We start from the raw sequence: 13,346 nt of genomic DNA on the forward strand, positions 1-13,346 counted from the left end.
AAACATGATAAACATAGTTTAGGGACATCAATATTCAGAATAGAGTACTTACTTGTTGGAGCACAAGAGAGATACCTTCAATGGATGCTGGTAACCCCTTTTAGTCGTTAAAGTTGATGTGCCGTTGCACCTCTAGATCACCACGCAGCAAAAATATTTTGCATGTGTTGTAACAACATGAAATGGAACACTTTGAGCAACCAGCCAGATCAATATGCTAGAAATGTGTATTTTGATGCACCCTAACAGACGGGTGTGTGTGTGTGTGTGTTCGTGTGTGTGTGTGTGTGTGTGTGTGTGTGTGTGTGTGTGTGTGTGTGTGTGTGTGTGTGTTGGTGTGGTCAGATGTATGCCCCAATATCATATTTTGCTGTCCATTAGAGCGCCTTAACTGTCTTAGCATTATCATAATGACCATCCCACCAGCACCTCCCTAAAAGGACACACACACGCACACACACACTGGGTGCAAAAACACACACACACACACACACACACACACACACACACACACACACACACACACACACACACACACACACACACACACACACACACATACTGGGTGCAAAAACACACACACACACACACATTGGCCACACAACACACACACACACACACACACACACACACACACACACACACACACACACACACACACACACACACACACACACACACACACACACACACACACACACACGCACACACACACACTCCTCCTAACCAGCAGCACAAAACACTCTTTAATGGACTAACGATTGTTGAGCACACCCCCCAACACAAGCAGATAAATAAATGGACTGACAGAGGATGATAGGGCACAATGCTGTTGGTTTGATATGTGGAGTCTTGTAGCCCAGCGTTGAAGTTCTGAGAAGATAAAAATATAAACAGGTAAGAAGAATATTTAATATGCTATTATAAATTATAGATAATGTTATGTAACTGTACTGCATATTTATAATTTTTTGTAGTTCTCACAACTGCAAGGAAGAACTGCTTTGATATATTTTCTATTCATACTCACTCCTTGATTAATAATGTATTATTGTTATTAACATAAAAATAATTAGTAGTCTTCAAATAAGATTCATCCCATATATTTACAAAAGGCTAACTTGTTCCTCATGTTTGTCTGCTGTATCCTGGATACAGGCGGTGTCACAACGACTTTTTAGACTTCATCAATCCAGTGGACCGACCACAAAAGACGATGTGTGGCATGTGAGACAACATCTTCTTGTCTTCTGTGTTGTTTCCCCCCAGTATTACACAAAATGAACCAATCAGGTACCAGCGACAACCTTCTGGGGTCTGAGGAGGGTGCTCCTCCGGAGGTCCGTCTCCCAGACTCAGACCCAGGGGGTGCTGCCCCCCCGGAGAGGGCCGCTGCGGGCTCCAGATGGGGGGTCGTGGGGCCCGCTGCAGAGGAGGAGATCACGGGGGACCCGAGCAGACAGGAGGACCTGGTCCCAGACCCTGGAGTGGAGCAGAAGGAGCTGGACGACCAGCGGGCCGAGGTGAGGGCACGGGTGCGGAGGCGGTGGCAGATGCAGTGGCAGAAGCAGAGGACGGCCTCCATCCTGTCCTCCCTGACCATGGATTGCATGCGGACCGCCAAGTCCCCCACGGACTCTGACGACCAGGAGCAGCTGGAGTCCAGATGGAGAAACTTCCACCCAGATGCTCTCTCGTAAGAACGGCAGAACCTGTTGAACCTCACTCATAGGTTATAACGATGATTAGACACAGGTAACATATGTCGATGGAAAAGAGCAGACTGACTACTATAGAGTGCAGACTGTTGATTAATTGATTGATTGGAAGGTGAATTGAATACCGGATGCGTCCATCGATTAGAATAAGGATTCATTGATTACTTAATTTATTGCTTGCCGATACAACTGTATTTATAGATGGATTCATCTATATATTGATTGTTAATTGTGCCATTCTGACAGGATTGATTGAAACATGAATTGAAACATTGATTAGTTGATCAATTATATATGTTAATTATTATATGTATTAATTTAGATTTGATCGTTTTGATAGACAGATTATTAATTCTTAGAAGAGGAAGTAGAAGACTCAATAAATATGATTTTCCTATTTGTCAACAAGTATGTCGGACAAACAGGCAAACACATCTCAAAGCAGGAACAAGCACACAATGCACAACCCTACATATACACAATGCAATAATAATTGTTTGATGGATTGACTGACTTTTTAATAGTGCTGAAGTCACGGAAAGCTTTGACATCGACAAGCTGTTTGAAATTGTGGCCAGCGGCGAGGTTGAAAGGCTGCATGGACTGAAGGACTACTTGTATAAGACCATGAAACCACTCTCTCACTCCGTGCGTAAGTAGACCAAAGACAACCCTTTTATATCAACTTTTCGTTCAGTTGATTTAAAACTCTGAAAGAACTGAGTGGATGGCATTCTTTAGTATTAATGTTTGAATTTATCAATTGATTTGTTTATTAAGGTTATGTAATATAAAACAAAATTAATAGTCACAAGTTTCTACACCTTATAACTGGGATGTAAGAACATTGAATCTTGAAAGTACCGTGAAATACTTCCATGAATCCTCAGATCAGTCCCATGGGAAGACAGCCCTGATGAAGGCTCTGCTGAACGTGAGCAGTGGCCAGAATGAGATGGTGGACTGCCTGCTGAACATTGCAGAGGACATGGGAGACATCGAGATGTTTATCAACTCATCCTACACAAGCGACTTCTGCAAAGGTTAATAAATCAATTTGAATAAAGTGTAATTCAATTCAGCAATTCAGATCAAATTAAAAAGTGTTTTGATGATTATTAATGATTCATGTGATACATAATCCAGTATTTCCAATCTTGGAACAATAATGTACAGTTTATACTTCCTAAACGGTTGGAACTCCGCGAAAACCTCACCTGTAGGTCAAACGGCTCTCCACATTGCCATCGAGAGAAGGAACATGTATTATGTGAAGAAGCTGGTGGAGAAGGGAGCAGACCTCGGCGCCAAAGCCTGTGGAAGAATGTTCCAGCCAGACAGCTCTGATCCCAGCTTCTACTTTGGTGAGAGCGTGAATTTGATAATAGATTATACATCATAATAATGTTTCATTAACATTATTGTGTGATGCTACAGAGAGAGCAGTGTATGATCCATGTGTGTAAAATGATTTGGGTTATTATTATTATATTATTATTATACTATTAGAAACGATGAAAGTGCAACACAATTAGAGGCAGGAAATGTCACTTACCATTGTTTATGACGTGTTCATGTCGCCGACTAGCAGCTACTCTTATCCGAGAGGCTGAGATTATAATCCATATTGGAGAAACAATGCAGAATGCTCAAGTTTCTAATCGGGACAGAGTGCATCGTAGCCAAAATAATAAAATTACATTTTGTAAACTTTTTTAGGTGATACCAGTTTGGTTCTCACAAAGTGTAGGTCTCAAGGGTAGCTACAATTTCTAAATTGGTCAAAAGGGGTGAGTTTGACGTAAAAGACTACCACCTAAAAACCTCCTCAAAACAACAACAACACGTTGCCAGCGACTGCCTCCCCTACAGGGGAGCTGCCTCTGTCCCTGGCTGCCTGCACCAACCAGCCTGAGCTGGTGGACCTCCTGCTGGGCGCGTCGGCCAGCGTCGTGGAGCAGGACTCCCATGGCAACACGGTGCTGCACGCCCTGGTGATGGTGGCGGATGACGACAGCCAGGACAACAGCAGGTTCATCACGGCCATGTATGACCACATCCTGCTCGCCACCGCCAAGGTCCACTCGGACTGGAGGTTGGAGTCCATACATAACAAGGAGGGGCTGACCCCCCTGAAGCTGGCTGCCAAGAGGGGCAAGGTGGAGGTAAAGAGGATCAACACTTTTATTGCAAATATAATCTGGGTACAAAAACTATACAATGCTGGCATCGTTCGAACAGAGAAGTTTTTATGCTACTTAGTACTGTAGCAAGTCGTTGTGTATTAATATGTGACGGTAACAGTTCAGACCTATACACTTACAAGTGGTGCAAATAACGTACACCTATTATACGTATACTAAAACACTACTACTGAGTATTTGATATTAAGTATATATATTTGAAGTGAACTAAAGTACAACTTAAAACTTACTTCGAATAAAGTACTCTTCATGTAAGTGTACTTCAAAACACTTTTGGCAAAATAGATTTAAGTTAGTACACTAACACTTAACCACTGTAAGTATTTGCAATTTAGTATACCTTTTCTATGTACACTGAAATACAGCTTAAAATGAACTAACATTAAAGTTAACTTTCTGTAAGTATACTTAAAGGCACTTCTAATGAAGGGAAATTGAGATACATTTTTATAAAGCAGTGTATTACAAAGGACTTGAAAATAATTAAAGTGCACTCAATTACCACTATAAGTATTTGGAATTTAGTATACTTTTTCAAAGTACACTTACATACAATTTACAATACACTCGAAACAGTGCACTTAAAGGAGACATATTATGGCGTTTTCACAGCAATTAAACATAGTATTTGAGTTCCAGAAAACATGTTTTTGAAGCTGTATGCTGGATATAGCTTTTAGGAAAAACAATCTCACCTACCGCTACTCCCCTCTGTTTCAGTCCCTTCAGAATGCGCTGTTTCTGTTGTCTGTAGCTTTAATGCAAATGAGCTGCTGCCCATTGACCAATGAGCTGACAGACTGAACCACAGCATGGAGGAGAAGGGATTGTTGCCGTTTGCGGACTCCTGGAGCTCTATATCAGGGATGGGCAACTGGCGGGCCCGCGACCCGCAGGCATGCGGCCCGCGGCCCGCATGCCCACTCAGCCCGCACATAATTAAAAAAAAAATATATACATATATATATATATTTAAAAATTATAATAATAATAATAATAATTGATCGAGTTACAGAAAACTCGTTCAAGAAAGATGAGAAGAATTCATAGAATTCAAAGGCAAACCCATGCGTCTAGTTTGCTTAGAAGCGATCAGATAATCAGATAATGATGTCATTAAAGATATCCACTTAAGTCGCCACTAAAACGACTACAACTGCTTGTTGAGTTCATTGAGTTGTTGCACTTAATGTTGGGCCACTGTTTTTCAGTTTTTTGACTTCATTGAATGATGATGTATGTGAGCCCTTTGCACTGATAAAAATACTGACCATTCATGTGGCTGTTTGAGCATGGAAAACATGAAATTAATGTATGTTGGTTCAATTAACATACCGTACATAGGTTATGATTCTGGACGATTTTTCAGGTAGTGGCCATCGCCAAAATGCACCAGAATACAGGAAATCATCTACCAAATTCAAAATTATGTAGCTTCTCTCAGCTCACGTTTAGTTGAAGTGTGCAGTCATGTGGCCCTCCGATGGTTATGATAAAAAATGTGGCCCTCTTTATCATGAAAGTTGCCCATCCCTGCTCTATATCTATCTAAGCTTTGGCGGCAGTCCAGCAGCAGAGAAAGGGATTGTACTCCCGGAGCTGCCGCCGAGTTCCCCCCGCCGGAGGTGCTCGTCCGCTGGTCCAAAAAATCTTAGCGGTGCTCTGATTGGAGGGGAGTGGGGAAGTGGGAGGTAATAATCAACTGTGCCCCCTTCTTACGTAGGAGGGGGCGCCGAGACTGACTTGCTCGTTTGGTGTAGGCGGGGTACTTTCAGAAATGCATATCTCACTCAAAAAATCATGTACAGACTTTTTTCAAAGTTTGTATGCGTGTTGGAGCATCAGAGACCCAAAACAACACCCCAAATCCCAGGAAAAGTGTTGTTCTCATAATATGTCCCCTTTAACACTTTTTATAAGAACAATGCGGTACCATTTCTTTGAGTATACTGAAGTTAAACTTAAAGGAGAATTTCACCGGTGGAACCATGAATCTGTATTGAAAGTGGGTCATATATGTAGTCGAATAGTAACGTACATTTCTAATTTGGGGACTTTGTGACAGAGAAAATGCAGACAATGACTTTTTGGCACTTGTGGATTGAAGACGACAACTCCCACAATGCCAATCAGCGTTCACTCCCTGAGGAACATAACATAACAGCCAATCAGCGTTCACTCCCTGCGGCATGTGATTGTTGCCGTTTGCGGACTCCCGTAGCTCTATATCTAAATAATATAATGGTATCTATAAAACATGGCCAAAAGCTGTGTGAGCCTCCAGATGATATTATTAATTAAAGACTGCGTCTGGTACTCGGACGTCTCTGGTACTTCCACAATAAGTAAAGACTCATTGTGGGGGTTATCTCGGCCATAGTCCTGCCAGGTTCGGGTACACAACGGGTGACCCGCACAATTTGGATGAAATGGATGAAAAATAATACTGTGTCGGATGAGGGAATGATGCAAGACCATACAAAAATATGAAGTTTCTAACGATAAAAAGCTTAATGCAAATGAGTGAAGCGTCCCTTTAATGATATCTACTGTGCAGTACACTTTTTAAAAGTATATGTTCAACATACTTTAAATAAGCACAAAAAGTTTAACTATGCCTCACCTGGAAAAGGAAACACTCCACAAATCAAAAGGAAAGGTGTTCCATGTGAAAGAACACAGAAGAGGGAACCCTCAGTCTTGGGATGGGTAAAACATGGGCAGACGGACATGGCAGGTATTGAACGGTAGAAAAAAAACTAAGCGGAAACAGAGGTTATATAAGACGATTTTAATGTTGTCTGCTCTGGTTCCCTTGCACACTCTCTCAATTGGAGACGTCTGTCTCCCTCTCTGACCAACACAGCTGTTCAAGCACCTCCTCCAAAGGGAGTTCAAGAACAAGGACACAAAGCACCTGTCCCGCAAGTTCACAGAGTGGGCGTATGGACCCATCAGCTGCTCCCTGTACGATCTGGAGGCCCTGGACACCTACGGGGACAAAGGGTCCATCCTTGAACTGGTGGTCTACGGCAGCGACAACCCTGTGAGTTGAAAGGTCTCTCTTGATGAGCTGCTTGACAATATGACTACTTCTACTACTGCTAGATCAAATTGCATCCATGGATCTTTATCAAAGGGCTTCACATGTCTTGTTGGAGCATGTCGACGATTGGTGCAGTTGAGCAGGTGCATGAATAAAATAGCACTGGGAGCTAAAGGGAACAAATGCGCTCCATTGCTGATTTGTTTTATGTTGATGTCTGCTCTGACTCCCTTTTGGGGAACTTGTTGTTGATTTGATTGATGGTTGATGTAGTAATAGTGGACGATATTGTCACATTTGACGTATAGGGTATTTGACTCTCAACCAAAAGCCTAGCAAGTCACTGTGAATTGATTTGGATGAAGGCGTTTGTTGAAAAAAACATATAGAAACGACTATGTAATTATTTTCATTTTAAGGTAATATCTTTTGTGTGTGTGCGTGTGTGTGCTTGCATTTGCATGTATGTATGTGTGTGTTTGCGTGCGTGTGTGTTCTGCAGAGGCGTCTGGACCTGCTGCAGGTGGAGCCTCTGTGTGGCCTGCTGAACGAGAAGTGGAACAAATTCGCAGGCCGTCTCTTCCTGCTCCACTTCCTGGTCTACCTGGTCTACCTCGGGGCCTTCACCACCGTCGCCTACGTGATAACCTCTGTGAGGATAAGAACTGTGTTCTTAGGGTCCTTCTGGCAGCCATATTAGACTCAGAAATTGTACTCCATTGGTGAATTATTTGGAGTACAAAAGTGGCTAAATTGGAGTGTTTTGTAAAGGTCAGAAGACCTTGTAGACTTTTTCAGATAATGATGCGTTCTTTCTAGAGCTGTCAAGCGATTAAAATATTTAATCGTGATTAATCGCATTAATGTCATAGTTAACTCACGATTAATCGTGTTTAATCGCAAATTATTTTTCTATGCTAAATATCCCTTGATTTTTTTGTCCCATAATTCTTCTCATTGTAATTATCTTATCAACATGGTGAAGTGCATCGGCTTGCCTTGTGCAAATGATTTTTTATTGATAACAACATTGGCATATACTGATCAAAACAGGACGATACAAAAAAAGAGCCTATAGTGCAATTAAACGACTGCTTTGAACAAATGTAATTTGAACATAGCAGTCAGGCTACTGCTTCTATGTTTTGAGCCAAAGAAAAAAAATACATATATATATGTTTTTTTATTTTTTTTAAATAAAACAATTGCGTTAATCGCGCGATAATTTTTAACGCCGTTAAAATTGGTTTGCGTTAACGCCGTTAATAACGCGTTTAACTGACAGCTCTAGTTCTTTCAGAATAAATACACACAATAAAGAGATTATATATTCAAATGTATTGCAAAACATTCATAAATTATTCAATAAATACATATCATAGAAATACATCTGTAGAATTGCTTCTGAGTAGTTAAACATCTCTGTTGATACTTTCTGTCTTGCAGCCAAGTTTCCTAACGGAGAACGTGTATGATGCGTACCCTTTCCTCTTTCTGATTACAGTCATAGCATCACTTTACTTCTTCCTCCGAGGGGTGAGTAAAGCAATGATTTGACTCTGATTTCAATTGAGTATTTATTCAGGAAGGGAATGGCATTCTAATAGCTAGTTTGACTCCTAGCAAAAAGGAACTGGGGTGATGTCGGCATGATATCTCTAGGCACCCATGAGATGCCTCAACTCTGCCGGCTCCTTAGTGAACTGTATGTGAAATATCTTTGGATGAAAGCACATGCTTAGCCTAAGCATTTGCGTTTGTTATAAGCTTACAACGATTATAAAATGTGAACAGGTTTTTGGTTTTCTATTTGTAGATCCTTGACTTGATGAGAAAGCGTCCAAAACTAAGCACATTCATGGTAGATGGCTACTATGATGTCTTGTTGTAAGTTCATTCCTATTTGGTTTATTTGTTGACATGGTAATGTTACATAATTGTAATAGTAGTATTATTTTCAAAAGACAAAACTCTTGCACTTTGGCTCCCACATGTTGGGAACATATTTATTGAATACTAAATTGATGAATTAATATTGAAATTATGAAAATTGATAATGACAATGCATGTATTTGTGTGCGTGTGTGTGTGTTTGTGTGTGTGTGTGTGTGTGTGTGTGTGTGTGTGTGTGTGTGTGTGTGTGTGTGTGTGTGTGTGTGTGTGTGTGTGTGTCCATGTTTTTGCTGCAGCTCAACTCAGGGTGTTCTTTTCCTGTTGTCATTGACTCTGGCCCTGCTTCGAATTCCTTTTGAGCGCCGCCTAGAGGGCCTTAGCTTCCTGATTCTCAGCTTGGTGTTGGGCTGGGTCAACCTTCTCTACTTCGCCAGGGGCCTGAAACGCATAGGCGTCTACAGCGTGATGATACAGAAGGTACTCTCTAGATAGGAGGATGACGAACATATATATGGGTGTATGTGATGCAAACACAGCCAATACCTGCCACTACTGCTGCTACAGTGGCAGTTAGGCAGGTTTAGGCTCTCATAATTCACAATACATCACTGTTTGTGCATATGGGTGTTTGTGTAAAGGGAACAAAAACATTGCTAGATTATTAACACTTCACAGTGTTTATAATTGAACCTCAAACTTAAAGCCAGGCATAAAGTATTAATCTATGTTCACATGATTAAAATCCCTTTTGGAATGATCATATAAAACATTGCATCAAATTGTAGTGTGTGTTAGATTTGGACCCTGAGATCTATGACTTCAACCACTGAATCTCATCCCAAGATTAGTTGAACGTTGGGGCATTAGTGATTCCTGGTAGCCACTGTGAATAAATCAGGAACACAAGGAGAAGGCAAGCTACTCACATTGTCTGTGGAACAAAGCACCACAGCTGAGTGTGTTATTAAAAGCGTTAGCCAGCTCATAAAAGCTAAAAAAACATCAATCTCAAATGAAAAAGGTTTCAAAGCGCCGAAACAAGGGCAAAACCTTGTGCAGGACTCATAAGTGTCATTGGTTGTCATGGTTTCTGTCATGCAACACCTCATACCTTCTCTCTGTCTCCTCCACGAGGTCATCACTGGTGACATCATCCCCTTCTTCCTCATCTACGTCATCTTCCTCTCTGGCTTCTCCGCAGGTTCAGTTTCCATTGTATCTCAGTATTTCAAAACAAGTATTTCAAAACAATTATGCCAAAAATATGATTTTATATATATACAGTATATATATATATACTGTATATTTATATGGATAACTGCTGATAGCATCAGAGTGAGGAAGTAGTGGCTCAATATGACAATCATCTTTAATAATTCAACGTACAGGGATGCCAAATTGCATATAGTGCAGCTATGACAGTCTCTACATTAACAATGATTTAACCCAAGGTTAGGAAAGAAGGCACCTCAGCGCTCCAACCAGGTAGTCAATACAGACACAGAACATCTCACATTCGAGAACCAAACCCAACAAGCTAAAACCCACCAAAACACACAGGTGAGTTGAGAGCCTGTGCAGCAGCTGCCCTGATGTGATGGATGCTCTCCTCCTCTGCCCCTGTCCCTCCCCAGCCATAGTCACCATGCTCACAGACCAGCCCAAGTGGACGGGGACCGGGAACAAGGCTCTGCGCTGCAAGACCTGCAGAGGGCTGGACATCAAGGCCATCTCCTACACCGCCCTTGAGCTCTTCAAGCTCAGCATCGGGATTGGAAAACTTGGCATAAAAAAGAAGTAGAACATTAACAACTGATGCCTTCAAAACAACTTTATTTTCACCCTATAGAATTTTCACCCTAATATCTGCTGTGATTGCTAGACACAATGGCTGATATGTATCTCTATCTATATATTGTTCTTCAATACAGTATTACCCTTTCAATCTCCCTTTATTGCGACCATCCCTCAGCCTACATGCTCCACTGCTGTTGGTCCCCACTTCTGGGTCCATGGTTTGGGAGAAGCAACAGCCTAAAGAGAACCACCACAGCAACTCTTATAACCATCCTGTTTCCTATTACTGCTCCAGCTATGAAAGGAAGGAGTTGCTGTACCTGCTGCTGATTGGGTACATTGTGCTCACCTACGTCCTGCTGATGAACATGCTCATCGCCCTGATGAGTCACACGGTGGAGGCAACCGCCAAGGAGAACACCCGCATCTGGCAGCTACAGGTGGGTCCAAAATGAACACATGCCACAAGTTAATGGCGGATAGATTTGACCACCAAACTGCAACCTGACCCCCAAACTGCATACCTGAAAATGTACTGGCCCTCACTGGTGTGTGTGTGTGTGTGTGTGTGTGTGTGTGTGTGTGTGTGTGTGTGTGTGTGTGTGTGTGTGTGTGTGTGTGTGTGTGTGTGTGTGTGTGCGTGTGTGTTTGTGTGTGTGTGTGTAAATCTGTATCTGCATGCTTTCCTTACATGTGAGTGCGTGTGTGTGCATGTGTGCGTGTATATACGAGTATGTGTGTGAGTGTTTGTACGTGGTTTCATATGTGTGTGCTCTGTCCTGTGTGTATGTGTGTGTGTGTGTGTGTGTGCTCTGTCCTGTGTGTGTGTGTGTGTGTGTGTGCTCTGTCCTGTGTGTGTGTGTGTGTGTGTGTGTGTGTGTGTGTGTGTGTGTGCTCTGTCCTGTGTGTGTGTGTGTGCTCTGTCCTGTGTGTGTGTGTGTGTGTGTGCTCTGTCCTGTGTGTGTGTGTGTGTGCTCTGTCCTGTGTGTGTGTGTGTGTGTGTGTGCTCTGTCCTGTGTGTGTGTGTGTGTGCTCTGTCCTGTGTGTGTGTGTGTGTGCTCTGTCCTGTGTGTGTGTGTGTGTGTGTGCTCTGTCCTGTGTGTGTGTGTGTGTGTGTGTGTGTGTGATCTGTCCTGTGTGTGTGTGTGTGTGTGTGTGCTCTGTCCTGTGTGTGTGCGTGTGAGACCAGAGAGCCATCACCACGCTGGACCTGGAGTGGGGCCTCCCTTGGTGTGTGAGGAGCAGGCTACGGTCCGGGGTGGAGAAGGACCTCTCTGGGGGCGGCATGGCCAACGAACAGGGCCGGCGCTGGTGCTTCAGGTGAGGTCCTGTCTCTCTCTCACAAACGCACACATTCCTTAACACCAGAGGTTCCCAACATGTGAGCCATGCAGTGGCATGGGGTGCCTACTTAAGTTGGGGTTCCTACTTAAGTTGGGGTGGCCCCTGAAAAAACGAACCAGACACTATCGGCCCCTCCTTGGGAATGAAGACTTCATGGTCATCCTCCTCTCCGTCCAGCCCTCCAGGCTGTGGAGCTCCAGCCCCACCACAGAGCTGGCCTTCCTCACCAGCTTCTTTACTCTGCTTGCATCGTCAGCCCTGGTGCCGCCTCTCACGCACATCTCCGCGAAGAACAGTGGACTATAACACAGACTGACAGAACGTCTGTAATAGAAGAACAGTGGACTATAACACAGACTGACAGAACGTCTGTAATAGAAGAACAGTGGACTATAACACAGACTGTCAGAACGTCTGTAATAGAAGAACAGTGGACTATAACAGACTGACAGAACGTCTGTAATAGAAGAACAGTGGACTATAACACAGACTGACAGAACGTCTGTAATAGAAGAACAGTGGACTATAACACAGACTGACAGAACGTCTGTAATAGAAGAACAGTGGACTATTACCAACATCACCTCTGCCGTGGGTAAGGCACAACAACGCCTCTTCTACCTTCGGAAACTAAAAAGGGCTAAACTTCCACAGGGACTGATGGTCAACTTCTATCACTGCGCAGTAGAGAGTGTACTCACCTACGGACTCCTGGTGTGGTTCTCCAGCTGCACCAGGGCCGAAAAGGAGGCCCTCCACAGAGTGGTCAAGGCTGCGGGGAGGATCATTGGGAAGAGCCTCCCAGAGATCTCCACAGTCTTCACCTCCCGCTGCCTACGCCGGGTGAACAACATCCTAAAGGACCAGGTCCACCCAGCGCACCATCTCTTCCAGCGACTGCCCTCCGGACGGAGATACCGTTCCATCCGCTCCAGGTCCAGCAGATTGAACAATAGCCTCTATCCAAAGGCTGTCAGACTGCTGAACGAACAACCTGCCCCCCGCACCCCCCACCCCACCCCCTCGGTCATATAACTCCCACTATAACTCCCACTCAATAACTGAACTGGACTGCATTGCTGCACTGTACACTATTTTCCATCTATTGCAGGACTGCAGCCCCCCAACCCCCCTCACTTCACACATCACAACTATGGACTGGACTTGCTGCATTCTTATTCAAGTTATTATTGTTATTTATTTATTTACTTATCTATTTATCTTTTTTTATTTTATTTATTTTTATTTATTTTTTATTTATTAATCTATTTATATACTATGCCAGTGGGGATGCTCTAAACTTAATTTCGTTGATTAACTCTGTTGAACAAGGACAATAAAGAA

General features: G+C 43.0%; 1 protein-coding gene and 1 long non-coding RNA gene across 4 annotated transcripts in view; one reads left to right on the plus strand and one right to left on the minus strand.

Moving 5' to 3' along the window:
* The first annotated feature begins 678 nt into the window (after positions 1–678).
* LOC115531531 (transient receptor potential cation channel subfamily V member 1-like) overlaps positions 679–13,346 on the plus strand; it is a 15,374-nt gene continuing 2,706 nt past the window's right edge. The window contains exons 1-15 of one of the 3 annotated variants that reach the window (XM_030340880.1): positions 679–897; positions 1,159–1,696; positions 2,243–2,370; positions 2,609–2,761; positions 2,942–3,082; positions 3,591–3,883; positions 6,789–6,968; positions 7,471–7,620; positions 8,415–8,504; positions 8,785–8,855; positions 9,158–9,338; positions 9,996–10,062; positions 10,496–10,658; positions 10,954–11,098; positions 11,848–12,533. In XM_030340880.1, coding sequence (XP_030196740.1) covers positions 1,281–1,696; positions 2,243–2,370; positions 2,609–2,761; positions 2,942–3,082; positions 3,591–3,883; positions 6,789–6,968; positions 7,471–7,620; positions 8,415–8,504; positions 8,785–8,855; positions 9,158–9,338; positions 9,996–10,062; positions 10,496–10,658; positions 10,954–11,098; positions 11,848–11,982 — 2,313 coding nt within the window. In that variant the 5' untranslated portion in view covers positions 679–897; positions 1,159–1,280 and the 3' untranslated portion in view covers positions 11,983–12,533. Of the gene's footprint in view, positions 898–1,158; positions 1,697–2,242; positions 2,371–2,608; positions 2,762–2,941; positions 3,083–3,590; positions 3,884–6,788; positions 6,969–7,470; positions 7,621–8,414; positions 8,505–8,784; positions 8,856–9,157; positions 9,339–9,995; positions 10,063–10,495; positions 10,659–10,953; positions 11,099–11,847; positions 12,534–13,346 lie in introns of those variants that run through there. The other 2 variants (XM_030340878.1, XM_030340879.1) reach the window with 2 other exon arrangements.
* LOC115531532 (uncharacterized) lies at positions 10,506–11,414 on the minus strand. The gene is made up of 3 exons (XR_003973898.1): positions 11,008–11,414; positions 10,799–10,895; positions 10,506–10,641 (listed from the first exon to the last, which is right to left on the minus strand). It is a non-coding gene; the product is annotated as an uncharacterized LOC115531532 (long non-coding RNA).

This window comes from Gadus morhua, chromosome 18, assembly GCF_902167405.1.
Source record: "Gadus morhua chromosome 18, gadMor3.0, whole genome shotgun sequence".
NCBI lineage: Eukaryota > Metazoa > Chordata > Actinopteri > Gadiformes > Gadidae > Gadus > Gadus morhua.